The sequence below is a fragment of the Aphelocoma coerulescens genome, chromosome 27 (genome assembly GCF_041296385.1).
Source record: "Aphelocoma coerulescens isolate FSJ_1873_10779 chromosome 27, UR_Acoe_1.0, whole genome shotgun sequence".
Taxonomy (NCBI): domain Eukaryota; kingdom Metazoa; phylum Chordata; class Aves; order Passeriformes; family Corvidae; genus Aphelocoma; species Aphelocoma coerulescens.
In genome coordinates, this window is record NC_091040.1 from 2,364,617 (window position 1) to 2,384,861 (window position 20,245).

Here is a 20,245-nt window from a genome sequence, read left to right on the forward strand (position 1 = left end):
GGACACAGAGGGTGAAAGCAGGGTGGGAAATGGGGTGCAGGATGGTGGGTATGCGGTGAGTAGGGGGGTTGAGGGTAGGGGGGTATGGGGTACACGGAGGGGGGTGTTGGGGCACAGAGCGTGGGGACACAGGATGAAAGCAGGGTGGGAAATGGGGTGCAGGACCGTGGGTATGGGGTCCACTGTGGGGTGACAGCAAAGGGAAATGGGGCACACTGGGCATGGCAGGAGGGGCACAGCGTGCCCTTGGGGCAGGGAGGGGACACGGGGAGGGGACAAGAACCCAGCATGGCACAGATTAAACTCAGCTTTATTTACATCCCACAGCACACCCGGGGAGGGAGAATGGGGGGGGGGGCACAGCCCCTCTGGGCCAGGAGGGGGCACACCCAGCCCCAAGGCACCCACACAACACCCCCCACCCCTGCCAGAGCCACCCAGCACGGCCCCCCATGCACACAGACCCCCCCCAATCACCCACGTGTCCCCCACACCGTGAGCCCCAGCAGCCACTGTCACTTCGTGGGGGTCCCCAGCTCAGCACGGGGAGGGTTTGAGGGGGGGTCTCAGCTGGCCTTGACCCCTCTGTGCCCAGCAGTGGGGGGGTTCCCACCCCCCTGGGGAGATGGGGGGCATGGGGACGGGGGGTTTGGGGAGAGAAACAAACCTCAGAAGGCAACCGGGGGAGGGGCAGGAGGCTGTGGCCAGGGGGGGCCAGGGGGTCACTTGGCACAGGGCAGGGCAGGGCCCTGGGGGGGCACGAGGGGCTTCGCTCCCCCCCCCGGCAGCTCTAGTCCACTTTGAAGAGGTCGGAGTTGGCCTTCAGGAGGTAGAGGCTGTCGTCCATCAGGAAACTGGGGGGGACAAAGGGGGGGCTGAGGTGGAGGCTCGCAGCCACAGCCCCCCCCCAGCTGCCTGTGCTGGGACTGGGGGAGCCCTGAACCCAACATTGAGCACAGCAACCCCGGGGCTCACGGGGGGAGCAGCAGAGGGGTCCCTCCAGCACCCCCGGGGCAAGAAGGGGGCCCTCAGCACCCTGACTTAAAAACGGGGGGTCTGTGCATGCCATGGGCAAGAGAGGGGCACCCAGCACCCGAACCGGGGTCCCCAGCACCTCAGTTTCGAGGGTGACACTCCCAGCACCCCATAAAAAACAGAGGGGGACCCTGAGCACCCGAATTTCAACACGGGGGTACCCAGCACCCTCTGGACAAGAATGGGATCCCCAGCACCCTCGATTTTGACACTCCCAGCACCCCATGGATCAAAGGGGGCCCTGAGCACCCCCATTTCAAAAGGGGGCTCCCAGCACCCCCGCAGGGTCTCCAGCACCTCAGTTTCAAGGGTGAGACTCCCAGCACCCCATGGAAAATCGAGGGGGACCCCCAGCACCCAAATTTCATGAGCGGCATCCCCAACACCCCATTCCCCTCCCAGCACTCCCAGGACACAGCAGATCCCCCCCACAAACCCCGGGGGGGGAAGCGCTGCACCCCTGATCTCCCCTGGGGAATACAGGGAGCCCCTCGCCCCTATTTTAATCGAGGAGGGGGTCCTGGGGAGGGGTCACCGACCTGTAGAAGAGCACGTTGAGGGGGATGGTCCCGATGTGCCAGAGCGCGTGGGCGTCCAGCACCCAGAGCAGGGGCGGGAAGTCGAGGAGCTCGAGCAGCGCCAGCGCCTGGAGCAGCAGCACCGCGGCCGCGCATTTCCACACGTGCGGGAGGCGCCGGCCCTGCCGCAGGCACCACCGCAGCCACCACGCCACCGTCAGCATTCCTGGGAAAACCCCCCAGGGGGGTCAGGGGTGCCCACAGGGCAACCAAACCCCTGTTGGAATTGCTGGGAAAACACGGGGGGGGGAGGGATCGAGGACAGGGGGGTGGTCAGCATTCCTGGGAAAATGGGGGCTCAGGGATGGGGAGGGCACTGACTGACCCCTAACATAGCCCCAGCACAGCCCAGTGGTTCCCAGTACAGCCCAGCGCTCCCCAGCCTGGATGCAGCTGGCTCCCAGTGCAGCTCCAGTGCCTCCCAGTCCATCCCAGTGCCTCCCAGCTCACCAGCAGCGGCGTTGGCCACCAGGTTGTAGCCGTAGTCAAAGCGCACGAGGCTCAGGTAGGAGATGTGGCCGGCGAGGAAGAGCAGGAGGAAGGCCCTGAAGATGCTGATTAAGGCCGGGCGCTGCAGCCCCAGCGTCCTGCGGAGAAGGGGGGGATGGCCAGGTCCTCCCAGTATGGCTCAGGGTCCTCCCAGTACAGCCCAGAGTCCTCCCAGGTACTCCAGTGATACCCAAACTGGCCCAAGAGAAGCCAGCACCTTCCCCAGTACAGCCCAGTGGTCCCCAACGTGGCCCAGCATCCCCCAGTATGGACCAAGAACAGCCCAACAGCCACCAGCATGGCCCAGCGTCACCAGTGTAGCCCAACTGACCCCTAATGCAGCCCCAGCACAGCCCAGCGGCCCTCAGGACAGAACCAGCATGGCCCAGTGGCTGCCAGTACAGAAGTGGCAAAGTCCAGTGACCCTTCCCAGCATGACCCAGTGCCTCCCAGTACAGCCCTGCACTCCCCAGTCTAGCTATAGCTGGCCCCAGTGCCTCCTAGTCTGGTCCCAGTGTGGCCCTGCAGCCTCCAGCCAAGCCTTGGGACAGCTCAGTGCCTCCCAGTCTGCACCCAGTGCCTCCCAGTCTGTCCCCAGTGCCTCCCAGACCGTGCCCAGTGCCCCCCAGTCTGTGCCCAGTGCCCCCCAGTCCGTGCCCTGGTGCTCACCTGACACAGCACAGGTACACGGAGTGCAGGACGACGGCCGAAGCACAGAAATAATCCAGTTTCTGTGGGATTTGGGATGGCTGAGCCATGCTGGCAGCGTGGGAAGTGGAGGGGGTCTGGAACCCCCCCAAGTGGGGCCAGAACAGGACCCCCCCAGGGGGCTTGGGGACACTCCGGGGGTGCCACTCCCTCACCTCCGTCAGCGCCGTGTCCCTTGTGTGGAAAACGGTGGACCAGAACCAGGCGTTTAAGGAGACCTGGGAAAGGGGGAAATTTGGGATTTGGGGAGGTGGGGGGATGAGGGTCAGGGTCCCCAGTGGGTCAGAGCTCACCCCCCTCACCTCATTTTGGGGGATGAGGGCCCTGGGGAAGGGATGGGGAGGTGGAGCAGCTGGAGCTGGGTGGGATCAGGTGGTTATGGGGAAGATGTGGGGGAGGGGAAGGAGAATGGGGGGAAAAAGGGAAGGGGAAGGAGAAAAAGGGAAGGGGAAGGAGAAAAAGGGAAGGGGAAGGAGAAAAAGGGAAGGGGAAGGAGAAGAAGGGAAGGGGAAGGAGAAGAAGGGAAGGGGAAGGAGAGGGAGAAGGAAAAGAAAGGAGAAGGGAAAGGGAAAGGGGAAGGGAAAAAAGTGAAGGTGACAGGTAAGGAAAAGGAAAGGGGAAAAGGAAAGGGGAAAAGGAAAGGGGAAAAGGAAGGGGGAAAAGGAAGGGGGAAAAGGAAGGGGGAAAAGGAAGGGGGAAAAGGAAGGGGGAAAAGGAAGGGGGAAAAGGAAGGGGGAAAAGGAAAGGGGAAAAGGAAAGGGGAAAAGGAAAGGGGAAAAGGAAGAGAAAGGAGAAGAAAAGGGGGAAAAGGAAGGGGGAAAAGGAAGGGGGAAAAGGAAGGGGGAAAAGGAAGGGGGAAAAGGAAGGGGGAAAAGGAAGGGGGAAAAGGAAGGGGGAAAAGGAAAGGGGAAAAGGAAAGGGGAAAAGGAAAGGGGAAAAGGAAGAGAAAGGAGAAGAAAAGGGGGAAAAGGATGGAGAAAGGGAGAGAAAAGATGATGGGGAAAAAGATGGGGGAAAAGACGGGGGAAAAGACGGGGGAAAAGACGGGGGAAAAGACGGGGAAGGGCTCACCCAGGCGAAGGCGACACAGGTGGGGTAGGTGGGGGCGGCGGGGGGCACGGCCGCCCGGTAGCGCAGCAGCATGACCAGGCTGGCCAGGCCGTTGAGGAAGGAGGCGAAGGCGGAGGCCGGCTCCTGGAAAAACAGGAACCGGGAGAAGGGCCACTGGGAGGGGACGGGGGCGTCAGCGGGCACGGGGGGACCCCGACTTCCCCCGCCCCCCCCCCCCAGGACCACCGCTCACCTTTCCATGGAACTGGGGCACGCGGTGGCCGCCCTGCTGGTACAGCCGCACCGTCAGCCACATGCACTCGTACTTGCACTCATCCCGGCACGTCCAGCCTGTGGGACACACCAGTGCCTCCCAGTATGCACCAGTGGGCGATGGGAGCGCCAGGGCCTGGCTCGGGGCAGGGGGAGCGGGTGGGGTTCACCCCGTGGCACCAGGGACACCCCCCACACCTCACTGGGCACCACGGAACGATCTGGGAGGACACCCAGCTGTCCCCATGGTGACCAGGAGCACGGTCCACTAGCTCCCAGTATGGCCCAGTGTCCCCACAGATAGTTCAGTGATGCCCAAACTGGCCCAGCACCTCCCCCAGCAAAGTCTAGCGTCCCCGCAGTATGGCTCCACGACCCGCCCCCAGTATGGCCCAGTATCCCCACCACACCGCCCAGCACGAACCAGGAAGAGCGCAGTAGCCACCAGCACGACCCAGTGTATAGCCAAGTGACCCTTAACACAACCCCAGCACGGCCCAGTAGCCACCAGTATAGAAGCGGCATGGTCCAGTGACCCCAGAGCGTGACCCAGGGCTTCCCAGTCCAGCCGCAGCATGGCCCAAGAGCCTCGGGCCAGCCCAGGGCTCCCCAGCACCTCCCAGTTCGGCCCCAGTTGGGCCCCAGTGCCCCCGCCCGGAGGGGGCGTGGCTTAAAAGGGGGCGTGGCCTCTCCGGAGGGGGCGTGGCCTCTGTGCCCGTCAGCCAATGGGCGCGCGGGGGCGGTACCTGTCAGGCCCATGTAGAGCGGCTGCCGGGCGCGGAAGTTCCGCAGCGCCGCCCCCGAGCAGTTCTGCCGCTCGCAGCGGCTCAGGCACTCCCGGTACAGCGGTTCCCGGTCCCCCTGCGAGCCCCGGGCCGGGCCCGGCGCCGCCGCCGCCATGAGAAGCAGCAGCAGCAGCAGCGCGGCCCGCGCCGCCATCGCCGCCCGGCCCGGCCGCTTCCGGCCCGCCCCGGAGATGGGGCTGGCGCGGGGCACTATGGGATATACCGCCCCCGCCGGCCGCGGAAGGTGATGGGATACAGTCCCCCGAGCGGGAGAATCATGGGATATATCCCCCCTGTGTGCGCTCCGCAGAGGCTCATGGGATATATCCCCCTGTGTGCGCTCTGCAGAGGCTCATGGGATATATCCCCCCTGTGTGCGCTCTGCAGAGGCTCATGGGATATATCCCCCCGTGTGCGCTCTGCAGAGGCTCATGGGATATATCCCCCCTGTGTGCGCTCTGCAGAGGCTCATGGGATATATCCCCCATGGGGTCCGGGGATTCCGAGGCCTGCGGGGACCCCCCGGTTTCATGCGTGGCTCGGGGTCAGTTCAGGGCCCGGGGGCAGCGCGGCCTGAGGAACTGAGTGGTCCCGGCCATTGCGGGACCCCCGGCAGCGGCTGTGGGATGAAGTCCCCGTGGCGGCCTGGCCTGAGGTGACAGTGATGTGCTGGATCCCCATTCCTCCCCCCGTGGCAGGCGGGACCCCAACACCGAGAGTCCCCCGTCTCTGGGGGCTCCTCCCTCGGTGGCACACGTGGAAGCACGGGCTGGGGTGAGCCGAGGGGACATGGGGGGGCAGAGCCTGCCCTGTGTAGGGTTCACATCCCGGCCCCCCATCCCGCTGCTCCTGGTGCGATGCCTCGCTCTGCCCGACCGAGGGGTTGGCATGAGGTCCCTCCCTGTGGAGGACCCCACGTCCCAATTCTCTCTGTGTTCCCAGGGCAGCAGGTGAAGGTGGAACAGGTGGGGGACAGGTGCCAGCTCTGGGTCACCTCATCGGGGACCTATTAGATGCTGCTGGACTGTCCCCATCACCCAGGACTGTCCCCAACCCCCTGCACCATCCCTGCATGCCAGGTCTGTCCCCTCACCCCGGGACTGTTCCCCCCAGACCCACGAATGGCATTACTGTCCCCTCACACGGGTGACAGTCACAGCCCCAGCTGGGCAGGTGAGGGGACAGGGATGGAGGGCGTGACCTCCCCCTTCCCCCCCCATTCAGGCGACCCCCGCCCCTCGGGATCGCAGCAGGACCCCGGGACAGGAGAGCTCTGGGGCTGGGAAGTCCCAGGTGCTCCCCAGGGAATGGCAACGGGGACTCCGGGATGGGAGGTCCCCAGTCTGCGGTGCTGGGGGGGGATGGATTGGAGGGGGGGTCCGGGGTGGGGGGTCCCCGGTGTTCCGAGGGGATGGAAAGTGGGATCGGAGCCAGGGGGTCCCCAGTGCTCCCGGGGAGTGGGCGGGGGGCACCCGTTGGGAAGGGGGGTGGGAAGGGGGAACCGGGGGGTTCCCGGTGCTGCCGGGGGATGGACGGTGGTGATTCCCGGTGCTACGGAGGACGCGAAGAGGGGAGTCCGGGGCGGGAGGTGCCCGGTGCTCTTGCGGGGGGATGGACGCGGGGGCATCCGGAGCGGAGGGTCCCCGGTGCTCCGGGAGGATGGACGGGGGGGGGGGGGGGGGTCTGTCCTGGTCCGGGCCGGCGGGAGCGCGTGGGGGCGGCGGGAGCGCGCGGCGCGCCCTCGCCCGGGGCCGGGACCGGGATCGGGATCGCGAGGCGGAGCCCGGGAGCGGCGGGAGGCGGCGGCTCCGGCTCCGCAAACTTTCCCGGAGCGGCGGCGGGGCCATGGGCCGCGGCCCGCGCTGAGCACCATGATCGCGGCCGGGGGCTGCCTCGGCGCCGGGCTGCTGCTGCTCGCCGCCCTCTGCCCCCCCGCCGCCGCTGAAGGTGGGTCCCACCGGGGAGCTCCGGGGGGCACCGGGGACACCGGGAATCGGGGGGGACGCCGGGCTGCGGGAGCGTCCCCCGCGCCGCGACTTCGCGCAAAGTTTTGCACGGGACCGACCGGGACCAGGGGGGGCACCGAGAGGGGGAACCGGGAAAGGGAGGGGGGGGGGGGGGGGACACGGGAGGCGTGACCGAGAGGGCACCGGGGGGGGACATCGGGGGTGGGACCGAGTGGAGAACCGGGAGGGGACCGAGGGGGTACGGTGGGGAGAACCGAGGGGGCAGCGGGAGGGGACCGAGGGGGCCGCAAGCTGGGAAGGAGTGGGGCACCGGGGGTGGGACCGGGCAGCTCTGGGAGTGGGTCGGGAGCCGCCGGGCCGCGGGGTCCGGTGTGTCCGGGGCTGCTCGGTTGGAAGTGACGGGACCGCCTCCCCCGGTCCTTCCCCAGTCCCCCCGCTGCCCCCTCGGTGCCCCCGGTTCTCCCCGCCGCGGGCAGCGCGACCCCGCTGTCCCCGCGCCGCGACTGCCCGCCAGGACTGCGGGCCGAACTGGTCTGTACTGGGAGGCGCTGGGGCCCAGGAGGAGGCCCTGCTCGCTGCGCCCCGGCCCCCCCGAGCGGGACGACCCCGCTGTCGTTGTCCCGGGAGGAATTTAGGGACTCCAGTGCAGCCCGGAGCGGGGACCCCCCCTCTGCAGCCGGTCCCGGGGCTCCGGTACCGCCGGGAGAAGGGGAGACGGGGGGGACCCCAACCTGTGGGGGTTCCCTCCCCGGGGGCACCGGGAGGTTTCGGGGCGCGGGGCAGGCGCGGTGCCCCACGGAGCGGCTGGGTGGGTGGGTGGGTGCGTCCCCGTCGCTCCCATCCACATTCTCGACGTGCCGCACCCAGCCCAGCCCCGGGGGGAGCGGGGAGCCCGGCCCGACAGCCCCCGGGCCTCGGCCAGGCACCGCGGCGGGGATGGCAGGGACGGGGCCAGCAGGGGACGGGGCTGGTGGCTCCAAAGTGGGCACCAGCAGCCCCAAAAGTTGGACCTCGCTGCCTCCCTGTTGGGGGGCAGCTCCAGCACCGGGGGTTTGGAAAGTGAAAGCCCGGTGGGACTGAGCCGGTGTGGGGTGGTGGGACAGGGACGTGGGGATACACCAGGTGGCCTCCACTCCTGGCACCCCGCAGCTTGCTCTGCTTGGAGGGTCTGTGTGGGGCGAGCTCCTGGTTGGGGACACCCCGGCGTCCCCCCATCCCTGGGGCCGGATTCGTGTCCAGCAGCCCTGTGGGCACGTGGCCGATGGGCTTTGCTGGACACCCGTGGGCAGCCGAGGTGCCCCGTGGTGGCACTGCCTGCCGGAGTGAGCCAGGCAGGATGGATCACTCGCTGCCCCTGCCGGTGCCCAGCTATGGACCTGGGGGAGCAGGCAGGGCCAAATCCCAGGGCACGGAGCCGGGATCCCACCAGGATCTGGTGCTGCCGCTCGCTTGTCCCACCTGCCCTTTGCCCCGGGGAAGCCGCAGCACCCCGTGCCTGTGCCACAGCAGGTGTGGGCACAGACCTTGAGCTTTGGCCGCCCAACACAACAGCACGTTCGCTCCTGGGGTCCCCTCTGTCACACAGCCGGTGGGCTGGGAGAGAGCTGCACCCCAAATTCGAGGGGCTTCCTCCTTCCTGGCCATATTTTCCCCGTCTCAGAGGCCTCGGAGCAGGTGGGGGAGGCGGGTGCCAGCCGGGTCCCCTGGACACGGGGCCGCGCCAGCAGCTGCCCAGCACCGGCGGCTGTCACTCAGCCGCAGAGCAGCCGGGGACCGGCACACCGAACCCCTGCCTGACCCCCGTGTGCCCCCCTGCCCCGTGCTGGCATGGCAGTGGCTCAGGGCTGGTGGCTCCGGGGAACGACGCTGCGGTGGCGGCAGGGTCAGCGCCGGGGCCGGTGTCGGAGCGGGGCTGGGGTCTGGCGTGGGGGCTCTCCCCGGCGAGGTGTTGGGGCGCCGGGGGCCGCGGGCGCGCCGGGGCTGGGCCGTGCCCGCCAGCCCTGCGTCACCGCTGCTCCCCAAACACGCCCGACCTGAAAAGGCGGTTCCAGCCGGGAGCGGGCGGCCGGGGCCCTGTGCCACCCGCGCCCGTGACTCACCCGCCCGGGGCCTGGCACCCAGGGCGGGCTCCCGCGCCCCCCACCCCGCCTGGATGCCGCGGGGATACTCGCCCGGCCAGCAGCCCGCCACAATGGGGCCGGCCGGGCCCCGCAGCCGTCGCCGCTCAACAATCGGATCTTGTCTCGGCGCGGCCGCCCCGGCGGCGTGGGCAGCGCATTCCTGCCCTCGGCCCCCGCTCCGGCCCCGCGGCTCTGGGGGTCCCAACCCAGCCCCAGCAGTCCCCGATGCCCACCGCGGGCACGGGGCGACGCCGGTCCCCGCTGTCCCTCGAGCGGGGCCCGGTGCCAGAGCGGGAGCAGCTTTGCCGCGTGCCGGGGTGGGAGCCAGGGAAGCCACGATCCAGGAAACCCATCGGAAGCTGTCGGGAGCAGCCCCGGAGATAAACGGCGGCCGCCGGATCCGCGGCGTTTCCTGCGGGGGCCGGAGTTCGGTGTCCCGCGGGGGAGAGGAGGGGTCGTGGACTCGCTGAGCCCTCGCTCTCCCCGCAGTCTGCACCGGCACCGACATGAAGCTGCTGCGTCCCTCCAGCCCCGAGAGCCACTACGAGACCCTGCGGCACCTCTACCAGGGCTGCCAGGTGGTCCAGGGCAACCTGGAGCTCACCTACCTGCCCGCCGACGCCGACACCGCTTTCCTCAAGGTGCGCAGAGGGAAAACACCCGGAGGGGGGAAGGACAGGTGTCCGGCCGGCTCCTCACTCTTGTTCCCCCATCTCAGGACATCAAGGAGGTGCAGGGGTACGTGCTGATCGCGGAGAACAACGTGAGCGGGCTGGAGCTGCAGAGCCTGCGCATCATCCGCGGCACGCAGCTCTTCCAGGACCGCTACGCCCTGGCCGTGATGGGCAACGCCGGCTCCGCCGGAGCGCCGGGGCTGCGCCAGCTCGGCATGAGGCACCTCACAGGTGGGGAACCCCCGACCTGGGGCCAGCACGGGGTGATCGGGGGTGTGGGTCGCTGCTGCTGCAGTTGGGAGCTGCCGGGTGGGTGGTCCCACGGGATGGCAGGTCCCTGTCCAGGTCTGGGTGTCCCCATGGCAGGTCCCCACCCAGGACTGGGTGCTCCCATGGAGTGGCAGGTCCCTACCAAGGACTGGGAGTCCCCACGGGGTTGCAGGATCCCCTGTCCCCATGCTGACCCCCCTACCTGTTCCCCCCACAGAGATCCTGAAGGGAGGGGTGCGCATCGAGAGGAACCCTGAGCTCTGCTTCCAGGAGACCATCCTCTGGATCGACATCTTCCACCGGCACAACGAGTTCCGTGGCGAGATCCACGTGGACACCACCCGCAACCGCAGCTGTGAGCGCCCCAGGGGGGTGGTGGTGGTACCAGGGAGGGGTCTGGGGGTTTCCAGCCCCTCTGGCACCCCCTGTTCACATTTTCCCCCGTGCAGGTCCTGACTGCCGGGCGCTCTGTGCTGAGGGGCGCTGCTGGGGCGAGGGGAAACAGGACTGCCAGACGTGTGAGTGTGGGGCCCACGCAGGCTCTGACCCCCCCAGGGACCCCCAAAGCTCCTGGGATCCTCCTTTCCTTCCCTCTGTATGCCCCTGCTCTGCTGATCCCAAATCTCTGTCCCAGACACTCCCTGGACTTTCCATTTGCCCCCCCAAATCCCTGCCCCACTGACCCCTATTTGCCACCTAAATCTTGCCCCCAGAAGCACCCTGACCTTCTGTTTAGTCCCCAAATCTCTGTTCCACTGAGACCTACATGGCACCCAAATCCTGGCCCCAAAGATCCCCTAAAATCCCTGCTCTGGGAGCCTCCCCTTACACCCCAAATCCCTGCCCTGGGAGCCCCCACTTGCCCCCCCAGATTCCTGTCCCACTGCCCCCACTTGGCACCTGAATCCCCACCACACAGATTTTTGCCCTGGGAACCCACCTACCCTCCAGCCCCTCAGCCTGGGGACTCCCCCATCACCTGGAGGAGGGGGATCCATGGGGGTCCCTGTCCCCAGAGTGTCCCTCTGTGCCCCCGCAGTGACCAACAGCATCTGCCACGGCTGCCCACGCTGCAAGGGCACGAAGCCCACGGACTGCTGCCACGAGCAATGCGCCGCCGGCTGCACCGGCCCCAAGCACTCCGACTGCCTGGTGCGCACGGGAGGGGGGTCCCGGGGGTCCTGGGGAGGGAAGGGGGTCTCACAACATCCATGTGCTCCCCCCAGGCGTGCCTGAACTTCAACCGGAGCGGGATCTGTGAGCTGCACTGCCCCCCGCTCGTCGTCTACAACTCGGACACCTTCGAGTCGATGCCCAACCCCGACGGGCGCTACACCTTCGGTGCCAGCTGTGTCAGCCAGTGTCCCTGTGAGTGACACCCCTGGGGGGGCCAGGGGCAGCCAGCGTGGCCCTGACCCCCCCTCCTGCCCCCTCCAGACAACTACCTCGCCACAGAGGTGGGGTCCTGCACCCTCGTGTGCCCCCAGAACAGCCAGGAAGTCACGGTCAACAACGTCCAGAAGTGTGAGAAGTGCAGCAAACCCTGCCCAGAGGGTGAGCAACACCCCACCGGGGCCTGGGGGGGCTCTGGGGACCCTGGGGATGGGGGTGAGCAGCACCCAGGGGCTGGGGGGGAGAGGGCAGGATTGTGGGTGAGGAGCCCTTCAATGTCCTGGTGGGCTCATGGGGTTCCCAAGGTTGTGGGTGAGCAGCCCCCCAGTATCTGGACAGATCTGGGGAGCTCGGGGGTGCAGGTGAGCAGCCCTCCAGAGTGGCTCTGGGTACCCCAAAGATGTGGGTGAGCAGTTCCCTGGGGACTGAGGGGACTCTGAGAACCCCAAGGGTGTGGGTAAGCAGCCTCCCGAAGTCTTGGGGTGCCCTGGGGATCCCAGGGGTGCAGGTGAGCAGTCCCCAGTGCAGCTCTGAGGACCCGAAGGCTGTGTGGGGGTGCTGCTATGCTCTGTGAGGGTTCCTCCATGGCTGGAGGGGCAGTGTTCTGGGGGGCTCGGGGGTCCTGATGGAGCACCCCAGCCCTGCTGTGTCTCTGCAGTGTGCTATGGGCTGGGGGTGGATTTCCTGAAGGGCGTCCGTGCTGTGAACGCCTCCAACATCCAGCACTTCTCTGGCTGCACCAAGATTTTTGGGAGCCTGGCCTTCCTGCCCGAGACCTTCGCTGGGTGAGCACCTGATTCCCCTCCCTGAGCCCACCAGGACCCCCAGTGGGACCCCCCTAACCTCCCTCCCACCCCTGGCAGGGACCCCAGCACCAACACCCCACCCCTGGACCCCAAACTGCTGCGCATCTTTGAGAGCCTGGAGGAGCTGACGGGTGAGAGCTGGGGGTGCTGGGGGGGATTGGGGGCTCCGGGTTTGGGGGGGACATGGGGTGGTGACACTCAGCTCCCCCCAGGCTTCCTCTACATCGCAGCCTGGCCACCTGACATGAAGGACCTGGGAGTGTTCCAAAACCTGCGGGTGATCCGGGGCCGGGTGCTGCACAAGTGAGCAGGGCTGGGAATGTGGGAGGGCACAGGGGGACATGGGGGGACATGGAGGGATGCAGGGTGGACACGGGGGACATGTGGGAGGACACGGGGACATGTGGAGGGACAATGGGAGTCACAGAGGGAACACAGGGACAGGGGGTGACATGAGGACACGGGGATGCAGAGGGAGCGTGGGAGGATGTTGGGGCACAGGGGGACATGGGGGGACATGGGGATGTGCAGCGGGTTTTGGGAACACACAGAGAGACGTGGGGACATGGGGGGACACTGTGGGATGTGGGCAGACACGGGGGGTGACGTGGGGGACAACAGGACACGAGGGGATACAGGTGGGATGCAGGGGTTGCAGGGGGGACGTGGATGGGACACAGGGACATGAGGGGGCACACACAGGGATACAGGGGGACACGGGGAGGACAGGGAGGATGTGGGGGGACGCGGGGAGGACACAGGGACTCACCCGTGGGTGTCTCGGCAGCGGCGCCTACTCGCTGACGCTGCAGGACCTGGCGGTGCAGGCGCTGGGGCTCCGGGCCCTGCGGGAGATCAGCAGCGGGATGGTGCTCGTCCACCACAACCCCCAGCTCTGCTTCCTCCAGAAGGTGCCCTGGCACAGCATCTTCCGCAACCCCCGCCAGCGCCTCTTCCAGACCCACAACAAGCCCCCCGAGCAGTGCGGTGAGCGGGGCCCGTGGGGGTGGGGGGAGCTGGTGGACTCCCCCTATTGCTGAGAAAACCCCTGGTGCTGATGGACCCCCTGATGCTCCCTGCAGAGAGCGAGGGACTGGTTTGCTTCCACCTCTGCGCCCAGGGGCACTGCTGGGGCCCCGGCCCGACCCAGTGCGTGGCCTGCGAGCGGTTCCTGCGCGGCCAGGAGTGTGTGGCCTCCTGCAACCTCCTGGATGGGTGAGTGGAGACCCCCGGGAATGGCAAACAGAGCCCCCCACACACACTGCAGGGAGGGGCCGGGACCCCATCCCTGCCCCTTCTCCCTGCAGAGCTGTCCGGGAACACGCCAACGGGACGCGGTGCCTGCCGTGCCACCCCGAGTGCCAGCCCCAGAACGGCACCGAGACCTGCTTCGGATCGGTGAGGAAGGGGACACACACTGGGTGGGGTGGGGGATGCCCCCAGACATCTGGATCCCTCAACCCGCCCCGATTCCTGCAGGATCCGGACCAGTGCGTGGCCTGTGCCCACTACAAGGACGCCCAGCAGTGCGTGCGGCGCTGCCCCAGTGGCGTCAAGGCCGACGCCTCCTTCGTGCCCGTCTGGAAATACCCGGATGAATTCGGCGTGTGCCAGCTCTGCCCCACCAACTGCACCCACTCGTGAGTCAGGGGTCCCTGGCTGAGAAGGGGGTGGCCAGGGGGTGCTGGCAGCTGCAGGGGGCTGCTGACAGCGAGGGGCCACACCCTGTGTCCCCAGGTGCACGATCCGGGATGAGGACGGATGTCCCGTGGACCAGAAGCCAAGGTAGGAGCGTGGCTGTGTTGTGCCACCCCCACGCTGGGTGCTGGGGGTCCCCCCGCCAATGGCCTCCTGCCCCTCAGCCAGGTGACGTCCATCATCGCCGGCGTGGTGGGGGCCCTGCTGGTCATCGTCCTGCTCCTCATCACCGTCATCTGCGTCAAGCGCCGGCGGCAGCAGGAGCGCAAGCACACGATGCGGCGGCTGCTGCAGGAGACCGAGGTGGGGATCTCCCGGGGGGCAGGGATGGACCCTCAGCAGCTGGGAGGGGTCAGGAACCCGGCCCCCCTCACCCCTCCATGCCCCGCAGCTGGTGGAGCCACTGACGCCCAGCGGGGCCCTCCCCAACCAAGCCCAGATGAGGATCCTCAAGGAGACGGAGCTCAAGAAAGTGAAAGTTTTGGGTTCTGGTGCTTTTGGCACCGTCTACAAGGTGAGGGGTGGGGTCAGCGCAGTGGGATGTGACCCTCCCTGCTCTGCAGCCCCCTCAACTGTGTGTCCCCACCTCAGGGCATCTGGATCCCCGATGGGGAGAGCGTGAAGATCCCGGTTGCCATCAAGGTCTTGCGGGAGAACACGTCGCCCAAAGCCAACAAGGAGATCCTGGATGTGAGTGTGGCCATGGCACTGGGGGGAACGGGACTGGCAGTGGTCCCTGCCCACCCTGACCCCCACCCTGACCCCCCTCCTGCCCACAGGAGGCCTATGTGATGGCAGGGGTGGGCAGCCCCTACGTGTCCCGGCTGCTGGGCATCTGCCTGACCTCCACGGTGCAGCTGGTGACGCAGCTGATGCCCTACGGCTGCCTGCTGGACTACGTGCGGGAGAACAAGGACCACATCGGCTCCCAGGACCTGCTCAACTGGTGTGTGCAGATTGCCAAGGTAGGACAGGGGACCTGGGGGGCTCTGGGGGGTTCTGGGGAAGGCCAGGGACAGCTGGACATGTGCCCCCTCCAGGGGATGAGTTACCTGGAGGAGGTGAGGCTGGTGCACCGTGACTTGGCTGCTCGCAACGTCCTCGTCAAGAGCCCCAACCACGTCAAGATCACCGACTTTGGGCTGGCCCGGCTGCTCGACATCGATGAGACCGAGTACCACGCTGATGGTGGCAAGGTGGGGCTGGGGGACTTGGGGACAGTGGTCCTCGCCTCGGTGACAGCCATCCCCGAGCCTGCTCACCTCTCCATCTGCCCTGTCCCAGGTCCCCATCAAATGGATGGCGCTGGAGTCCATCCTCCGCCGGCGCTTCACGCACCAGAGCGACGTCTGGAGTTACGGTGCGTCACAGCGTCCCCACCCCGGGGGACTTGGGGGGTCCTTGTGCACTGCTCACCCCCACGCCCACCCCCTCCAGGTGTCACCGTGTGGGAGCTGATGACATTTGGGGCAAAGCCGTACGATGGGATCCCTGCCCGGGAGATCCCGGATCTGCTGGAGAAGGGCGAGCGGCTGCCGCAGCCGCCCATCTGCACCATTGATGTCTACATGATCATGGTGAAATGTACGGGGAGGGGATGTGGGGACGGGGAGGGGACAGGGTGTGGTGTCACCCCGCTCCCGGCCCTGATGGCGCCCGGCTCTGCTCCAGGCTGGATGATCGACTCCGAGTGCCGGCCCAAGTTCCGGGAGCTGGTCACCGAGTTCTCCCGCATGGCCCGCGACCCCCAGCGCTTTGTGGTCATCCAGGTACGCAGATCCCCAGGGGTCCCGTCCCCTTTCCGGTGCCCTGGGGCTGGCACTGACCGGTGTTAACCCCCCCAGAATGACCTGGTGGGGCTGCCCGGCTCCATGGACAGCACCTTCTACCGGGCGCTGCTGGATGAGGAGGACATGGATGACCTCGTGGATGCTGAGGAGTACCTGGTGCCTCACCACGGCTTCTTCAGCGCCGACACCTCCACCACCTACCGCAGCCGCATCTCCTCCGTGCGGGTACGTGGGGAAGGCTGGGAGGGAGCCCCCGGTCCTGGCAGGCATGGGGATGGCCCTGTGCCATGTCTGTGAGGGGCAAAGGGCCAGGACGCTCTTTGGGGTGGGCTCAAGTGCCTGACTCTGTGTTTTGTGTCCTCTCCCACACCCAGAGCACGGCGGAGTCTCCGGCCAAGGTGGAGGAGGGCGAGGGCTTGGCCCCCTTCCCCTTCCCTGCACAGGGGCTGGCGGAGGGGCCGGAGGGACCTGTCCCAGAGGTGCCAGAGGGAGACAAGGTGGCCCTGCAGAGCCCCCCAGGGCGGGAGCCCGGGACCCTGCCCCGGTACAGCGAGGATCCCACCGGGCTGGTGGCCGAGGATGGAGAGGAGCCTGAGGGCTTCACCGCCCCGGCCCCCCACAGCACCATGCCAGGTAGGGAGGGCACAGCCAGACCCTCGGGGAGGTGGTGGGTAGGGGGTGTCTGCCCCTGGGGGGTCCCTAACGTGTCACTCACCCCACAGAGTATGTGAACCAGGCCAGGGAGCATCCGCCCCATGCTCCCCCATCCCCGCCGGACAAGCCCAAGGGGCACCAGGGGAAGAACGGGCTCATCAAGGACCCCAAGAACTCCTTCCCAGGGCCCTTTGGCCATGCCGTGGAGAACCCCGAGTACCTGGCACCCCCTGGCCCCCCCGCCCCTGGACCCTTCAGCCAGGCCTTCGACAACCCCTACTACTGGAACCAGGACCCTGCCAAGGGTGGGGGCCCTGAGGGTGGCCCCGGCACGACGCCCACAGCCGAGAACCCCGAGTACCTCGGCCTGGCCGGCCCCGACGCCGCGGCCGTGTAGGAGAGACCCCCCGAACTTCACCGAGGCAGCTCAGGGAGGGACGAGCCACGGCCATAGGGCTGGGGGTCCGTCCCCTCTGCCCGGGGGTGGCACCGGCCACGGAGGGCTGGGAGAGCCCAGGACGCTGTGGGACAGCGCGGCAGCAAAGAGTGGGGACAGAGGGGTCACCCTCGGTGGCACTGGCGGGGGTGGCCCACAAGCCGGGTGGTGCCCGGAGCAGCCCAGGGAGCTCGGACCCAGCACGGCCCGGAGAAGGACAGACCCTCGGCCACCCTCCCATTCCAGGGCTGTCCCAGTGCTTGGGACACATGGACTTGCACTGAGAGCAGCTGGACTGAGAGCAGTCCCGGCTGCTCTGGGATTCTTTGGAAGCACCGGGATGTATATTTGATAATTGTACATTGGTTGGTTTTTTCTACTCTCGTGGTCTGTTTGGTTCCTCCTTCTCTGTCGGATCCAGTTCTGTCTCCCAAGGACCAGCAAGTCATATCCTTTCCCTTTTCCCCTTTTCCCTTCCCTTTTCCATTCCCCACCTTCTCCATTTCCTTTTCCCCCTTCACCTTCCCTTTTCCATTCCCCACCTTCTCCATTTCCTTTTCCCCCTTCACCTTCCCTTTTCCCCTTCTTTCTCCTTCCCCTACTCCTCCCTCTTTCCCCTTCCCCTCTTCACACCCCCCACCACTTGCCTGAAGGATAAAATTCCTGATCCCAGGCAGGATCCAGGACCACATCCCACCTCCCATTTCCGAGGGACACCAGAGGAGCCACATTCTCCATCCTTTATTCCACCCGGGCCGTTGGGTTTATACACAGTATAGAATAAATAGGGGGGCCCCCCGCCCCGAGGCCAAGGGCAGGGTCATTCCAGGCAGGAAGCAGGAGCCAGGAGCCTGGGAATGGCGAGGGGGGGATATGGACACACCTGTGGCTGTGGGGCCGGGCCGGGGTTTCCATGGCCGGCCCCTGCCCCGGATTAAACAGTGACAGAGGGACTTTAATCATTAACAAATCCCAGGAAAGTTACAGCCAGTGGATTCCCCTTGAAATTAACCTGCTGGGAGCTGCTCCAACACCCAGCTGGGCTCCCCCAAATTCCCAGGGGTTGAGGGAGGGGAGAGGCCAGCACAGAGAAATGGGGGTGCCATGGAGACCCCCCTGTCTGGGGACCCCCTGTACCCCCCAGGGAGGTGCAGCTGACGAGGGGGGAAGGCAAAGGCAGGACAGGCCACAGCTACACCCCACAGCAGGTCAGACAGGGGACAGAACGACCCCCCCAGTGCCACCAGTGCCACAGCTCTGCCCTTCCCAGCACCACAATGGGAGTCCTGAACTCCTCCAGTGTCCCTGGTCCCTCCCTGTGCCCCCCAGCTGTGCAGGGATTTAAGGAAGGCAGCGATGGCCAGCACAGGGGGTCCCCGCTGTGCCCAGGGGGCTACAGGATGACGCAGGGGGGGCGGCTGTTGGTGATTTTCTCCAGGGGCTCCCCATTCCGGGCTCTGCGGATGGCCTCGATCAGCTGGGGAGACACGGCAGGGGAGGGGTCACAGGCAGGGCTTGGGAGCACCCGGACCCACGGAGGTCACAGCCACAAACCCCGGCCACGGTGACAAAGTGCCCCTCTCTCCCCTCTCACTACATCCCAGCAGGACCTGCAGCGGGTCCTGGCAGGGTGGCAGGACGGGGAACAGCTCCAGAGGGTGACAAAACAGGGACCCCGTGGGAAAACCCCATCACAGGAGGGGCTCACTGCAAACCCAACGCCCCCAGCGCAGCCTGGCTGACCCCGGGACCCCCAGGGGGTACTCACGTCCTTCTCGTAGGGAAAGCCCCCGTTCTCCAGCTTGGAGAAGACGAGCTGCCCGTTGATCTCGATCTCGAAGGCACCTGAGGGCACACGCAAGGCCCAGCCCTGAGCTGTGTCCCCCCAAACCCCTGGTGACACCCCCAGCCTGTTCCCCCTGTGCCTGGACACACATGGCACCCCCAGGGGCTCCTGCAGACCCCCAGCTCTGCCCCCAAACTGACCCTGCTGAGGGGCAGCAACCAGGGCACGACCCCCCTGGACTTTCTGCCAGGTTTAACCTGTCCCAGCCCCCTCCCCCCACAAACCCCCAGCACGGCGGTGGGGCCGGCCTGGGGTGTCCCCCTCAACCCCGGAGCTGCTGTGGGGTCTCACCGGTGCCCCCCAGCCTGGACTCGATCTCGATGTCGGGGTACTCGTCCCGCACGGCGCTCGCCAGCTCCTGGTACGTGGCCTCAAAGCCGCAGGGCTCGCTGGGAAGGGGGGATCCAGCTGAGGGGGAGGTCGAGGCACAGAGACCCCCCCCCAAACCCTCCCCGAACTAAGGAGCCCCCCTAGCCTGTACCCCCACAACAGCTCTGCTGCCTCCTGCACCCCCAATTCCCCACCCTCCACTCAGGAGCCCACCCCAAACCCCCTGCACGCCCCTTCTCCCCCCAGCCCCCTCGTACCCCATAACCCTGCGGTCCCTCATTACCTCCTCAGCCCCCCACCCTACAGACCCCCAAACTTCCCCTGTAGCCCCTCCCTCAGCCCAATTCCCCTATAAACCCCTCAGCGCCCCAACTCCCGCACTCCGCAGAGACCCTCAGCCTCCCTTAGAGCCCCTCCTCAGCCCCCCAACCCCCCTCTGTCCTCCTCCTCAGCCCTCCCCTTCTCCCCCCAGTCCCCTCCGTGCCTGAACCCCCCGCATAACTCATCCCAGTTCCCCCAGTTTCTGCTCCCGACGTCCCAGGATCGCTGCAGACCGCCCCCGCCCCCGCCCCGGGTCGCTCCCGCCCCCGAAGGCCCCGGGGTCCCCTCGGTTCATTCGACCCCGGGTCCCCCGCGGCCGCGGCGCTCACCAGTACTCCACCACGATGCGGACCCGCCGCTCGGCCCCACTCTCGGCCCCGTTCCCGTCCCCGTTCCCGTCCCCGGCCCCGCCGCTCATGGCCCCCACTCCCGCCGCGCGGCCGCTTCCGGGTGCAGTCACGTGATGCGCCACTTCCGGCCGCTCTGCACCGCCGCGCCGCTCGTCTTGTCTGCTCCGAGACCTCCGGGGGAGCCGCCGTGACCCCGGTGACCCCTGGGGGACCAAAAGTGACCCTCAGTGACCCCCTGTGAGACACCCAGTGACCCAAAGTGACCCTAAAAACACCTCTAGTGACCTAAAGTGACCGCCGGCGGACCCAAACTCGCCCGTGTGTCACCTGCAGTGACCCTGAGACCCCCAGGGGACCTGGAACCACCCACGTGGGACGCACAATGACCTCAGTGTCCCCCGTGTCACCCGCACCCACCCCCGTGGGACCCAGGATAACCCCCGGGGGAGCCACACGGACCCCGTGGGACCTGAAATGACCCCCCCGCAGGAGCTCTCTAGTCCCATGGGAATCCTCCCTGCTCCATGGGACCCCCACCTAATACCCCTGTGGGGATTCTATAGGGCCTTGTAGCCCCCCCACAGACCGATAGAACCCCATGGAGCCCTCAGGATGCTCCACAGGGACCCCTGAACTGCTCCAAAGGTGGCCCCACAGGACCCCAAATCCCCAG

The 20,245-nt window shown here is 67.1% G+C and overlaps 3 protein-coding genes across 6 annotated transcripts; 1 reads left to right on the forward strand and 2 right to left on the reverse strand.

The window, feature by feature from the left end:
- Positions 1-291: 291 nt before the first annotated feature.
- Positions 292-5,118, reverse strand: PGAP3 (post-GPI attachment to proteins phospholipase 3). Of its 2 annotated transcripts, XM_068996691.1 has the most exons (8): positions 4,880-5,118; positions 4,114-4,211; positions 3,882-4,034; positions 2,966-3,028; positions 2,772-2,833; positions 2,064-2,200; positions 1,575-1,779; positions 292-854 (listed from the first exon to the last, which is right to left on the reverse strand). In XM_068996691.1, exons 1-8 carry the CDS (start codon positions 5,070-5,072, stop codon positions 791-793), a joined length of 975 nt encoding a protein of 324 aa, XP_068852792.1. In that variant the 5' UTR covers positions 5,073-5,118; the 3' UTR covers positions 292-790. The 2 variants fall into 2 exon arrangements, with proteins under 2 accessions (XP_068852792.1, XP_068852793.1); XM_068996692.1 differs by lacking the exon at positions 292-854 and having other exon boundaries at positions 1,757-1,842.
- A 316-nt stretch (positions 5,119-5,434) lies between these two features.
- ERBB2 (erb-b2 receptor tyrosine kinase 2) lies at positions 5,435-17,105 on the forward strand. Of its 3 annotated transcripts, none has more exons than XM_068996647.1 (27): positions 5,435-5,573; positions 9,495-9,646; positions 9,724-9,910; positions 10,167-10,304; positions 10,399-10,467; positions 10,989-11,101; positions 11,176-11,317; positions 11,387-11,503; positions 12,000-12,126; positions 12,205-12,278; positions 12,360-12,450; positions 12,935-13,134; positions 13,230-13,362; positions 13,455-13,545; positions 13,627-13,787; positions 13,885-13,932; positions 14,010-14,148; positions 14,237-14,359; positions 14,437-14,535; positions 14,625-14,810; positions 14,886-15,041; positions 15,130-15,205; positions 15,283-15,429; positions 15,517-15,614; positions 15,690-15,860; positions 16,010-16,268; positions 16,358-17,105. In XM_068996647.1, exons 2-27 carry the CDS (start codon positions 9,512-9,514, stop codon positions 16,684-16,686), a joined length of 3,609 nt encoding a protein of 1,202 aa, XP_068852748.1. In that variant the 5' UTR covers positions 5,435-5,573; positions 9,495-9,511; the 3' UTR covers positions 16,687-17,105. The 3 variants fall into 3 exon arrangements, with proteins under 3 accessions (XP_068852748.1, XP_068852746.1, XP_068852747.1); XM_068996646.1 differs by lacking the exon at positions 5,435-5,573 and adding an exon at positions 6,685-6,865; XM_068996645.1 differs by lacking the exon at positions 5,435-5,573 and adding an exon at positions 6,684-6,865 and having other exon boundaries at positions 13,455-13,787.
- A 346-nt stretch (positions 17,106-17,451) lies between these two features.
- On the reverse strand, positions 17,452-19,656 carry MIEN1 (migration and invasion enhancer 1). Its single transcript, XM_068996710.1, has 4 exons — positions 19,552-19,656; positions 18,863-18,960; positions 18,494-18,570; positions 17,452-18,202 (listed from the first exon to the last, which is right to left on the reverse strand). The coding sequence occupies exons 1-4, from the start codon at positions 19,638-19,640 to the stop codon at positions 18,119-18,121; spliced, it is 348 nt and encodes a 115-aa protein (XP_068852811.1). The 5' UTR covers positions 19,641-19,656; the 3' UTR covers positions 17,452-18,118.
- Between the last annotated feature and the right edge of the window lie 589 nt (positions 19,657-20,245).